Genomic DNA, 2,500 nt, shown 5'->3' on the forward strand with positions numbered 1-2,500 from the left:
ACTTTATAGACTACTACATCCAACCTCATTACTATGATAGACTACTACATCCAACCTCCATCCTCTTTGTCTGAGGCAACACACACACACACACACACACACACACACACACACACACACACACACACACACACACACACACACACACACACACACACACACACACACACACACACACACTGCCTCAGACAAAGGGTTGTCTACACACTTCAATAGACAACTACATCCAACCTCATTACTTTGATAGACTACTACATCCAACCTCATTACATTGATAGACTACTACATCCTTCCTCATTAATTTGATAGACTACTACATCCAACCTCATTACTATGATAGACTACTACATCCATTCTCATTATTTTGAAAGACTACTACGTCCAACCTCAATCCTCTTTACTTTGATAGACTACTACATCCAACCTCATTACTTGTATAGACTACTACATCCAACCTCATTTCTTTGCTAGACTAATACATCCAACCTCATTACTTTGATAGACTACTACATCCAACCTCATTACTTTGATAGACTACACCCAACCTCACACCTCCTTACTTTGATAGACTGCTACATCCAACCTCATTACTTTGATAGACTACTACATCCAACCTCATTACTTTGATAGACTACTACATCCAACCTCACACCTCACTACTTTGATAGACTACTACATCCAACCTCATTACTTTGATAGACTACTCCATCCAACCTCCATCCTCGTTAATGTAATAGACTACTACATCCAACCTCATTAATTTAATAGACTACTACATCCAACCTCATTACTTTAATAGACTACTACATCCAACCTCGTTACTTTGATGGACTACTACATCAAACCTCATTACTTTGATAGACTACTACATCAAATCTCATTACTTTGATAGACTACTACATTCAACCTCATTACAGCTACAGCACATGATTTCATCACAATTAACTACACATGCACGCACGCACGCACACACACATGCACAAACATGCATACGCACACACACAGACACACACATGCACAGACACACACACACACACATATACACGCACACACACACACACACACACGCACATGCACACACAGACACACACACACACACACAGCACATGCACACACAGACACACACACACACACATACACACACAGACACACACACACATGCCTACCTGGACAGCGCAGCTCGATAGGGTAGCCCTCACACGCTAGCTCCCTCCTCAGGATGCCGAAGGGAATCGCAGCTCTGGACATAGCTGGGTGGGAGACAACAGTCCATTCATGAACACCTCGTTAAGACAGACATTCTAATTAATAGTTAAGGGATTCCTACCTTCCTCTGTGTGTGTGTGAGAGAGTGAGTGAGTGAATGTGTGAGTGAGTGAGTGAATGAATGAATGTGTGAGTGGATGAGTGTTAGGCAGTCAGTGAGTTAGTTAGTTAGTCAATCAATCAGTCAGTTAGTTAGTTAGTCAGTTAGGCAGTCAGTCAGTCAGTTAGTTAGTCAATCAATCAGTCAGTTAGTTAGTCAATCAATCAGTCAGTTAGTTAGTTAGTCAGTTAGGCAGTCAGTCAGTTCGTTAGTTAGTTAGGAAATCAGTTAGTTAGTTAGTCAGTTAGGCAATCCGTTAGTTAGTTAGTTAGGCAATCAGTCAGTTAGTTAGTTAGTTAGTTAGTTAGTTAGTTAGTTAGTTAGTTAGTTAGTTAGTTAGTTAGTTGGTTAGTTGGTTAGTTAGTCAGTCAGTCAGTCAGTTAGTCAGTCAGACAGTTAGTTAGTTAGTCTGTTAGGCAATCAGTCAGTTAGTTAGTTATCTAATTAGGCAACCAGTTAGTTAGTCAGTCAGTCAGTCAGTTAGGCAGTCAGTCAGTCAGTTTGTTAGTTAGTCAGTCAGACAGTTAGTTAGTTAGTTAGTTAGTTAGTCTGTTAGGCAATCAGTCAGTTAGTTAGTTATCCAATTAGGCAACCAGTCAGTTGCCTAGTCAGTTGCCTAGACAGTCAGTTAGTTAGTCAGTCAGTCAGTCAGTCAGTTAGGCAGTCAGTTAGTTAGTCAGGCAGTCAGTCAGTCAGTTTGTTAGTTAGTCAGTCAGGCAGTCAGTCAGTCAGTTTGTTAGTTAGTCAGTCAGACAGTTAGTTAGTCAGTCAGACAGTTAGTTTGTTAGTTAGTCAGTCAGACAGTTAGTTTGTTAGTTAGTCAGTCAGACAGTTAGTTAGTCAGTCAGACAGTTAGTTTGTTAGTTAGTCAGTCAGACAGTTAGTTAGTTAGGCAGTTAGTGAAGTAATTAGGGATGTGATTCCTACCTTGGCCAGAGGGGGCAACGTGAGTTAGGGTGGTGACAGACACACACAGGAACCACAGTGACAGAGCCATGGCGGGGGGAGAGTCAGGACCAGATACCACCAGGCACGTCAGGAGAGCCTGAGGATGAAGAGGAGAAGAATTTAAGTGAAAGGGAGTGTGTGTGTGTTTGTGTGTCTGTGTGTGGCGTTCGTGTGAGCTGATTTATG

At 41.7% G+C, this 2,500-nt stretch overlaps 1 protein-coding gene across 5 annotated transcripts in view; it reads right to left on the reverse strand.

Annotated features, from left to right (window-relative positions):
• Positions 1-2,500, reverse strand: part of LOC106593267 (adhesion G protein-coupled receptor L1) — a 65,288-nt gene that overhangs the window by 41,645 nt on the left and 21,143 nt on the right. For all 5 annotated transcript variants that reach the window (XM_045709907.1, XM_045709905.1, XM_045709906.1 and 2 more), the window contains exons 2-3: positions 2,294-2,411; positions 1,167-1,250 (exon numbers count right to left, since the gene is read on the reverse strand). In XM_045709907.1, coding sequence (XP_045565863.1) covers positions 1,167-1,250; positions 2,294-2,363 — 154 coding nt within the window. In that variant the 5' untranslated portion in view covers positions 2,364-2,411. The remainder of the gene's footprint in view (positions 1-1,166; positions 1,251-2,293; positions 2,412-2,500) is intronic.

Source organism: Salmo salar, chromosome ssa02 (genome assembly GCF_905237065.1).
Source record: "Salmo salar chromosome ssa02, Ssal_v3.1, whole genome shotgun sequence".
In the NCBI taxonomy this organism is placed as follows: Eukaryota; Metazoa; Chordata; class Actinopteri; order Salmoniformes; family Salmonidae; genus Salmo; species Salmo salar.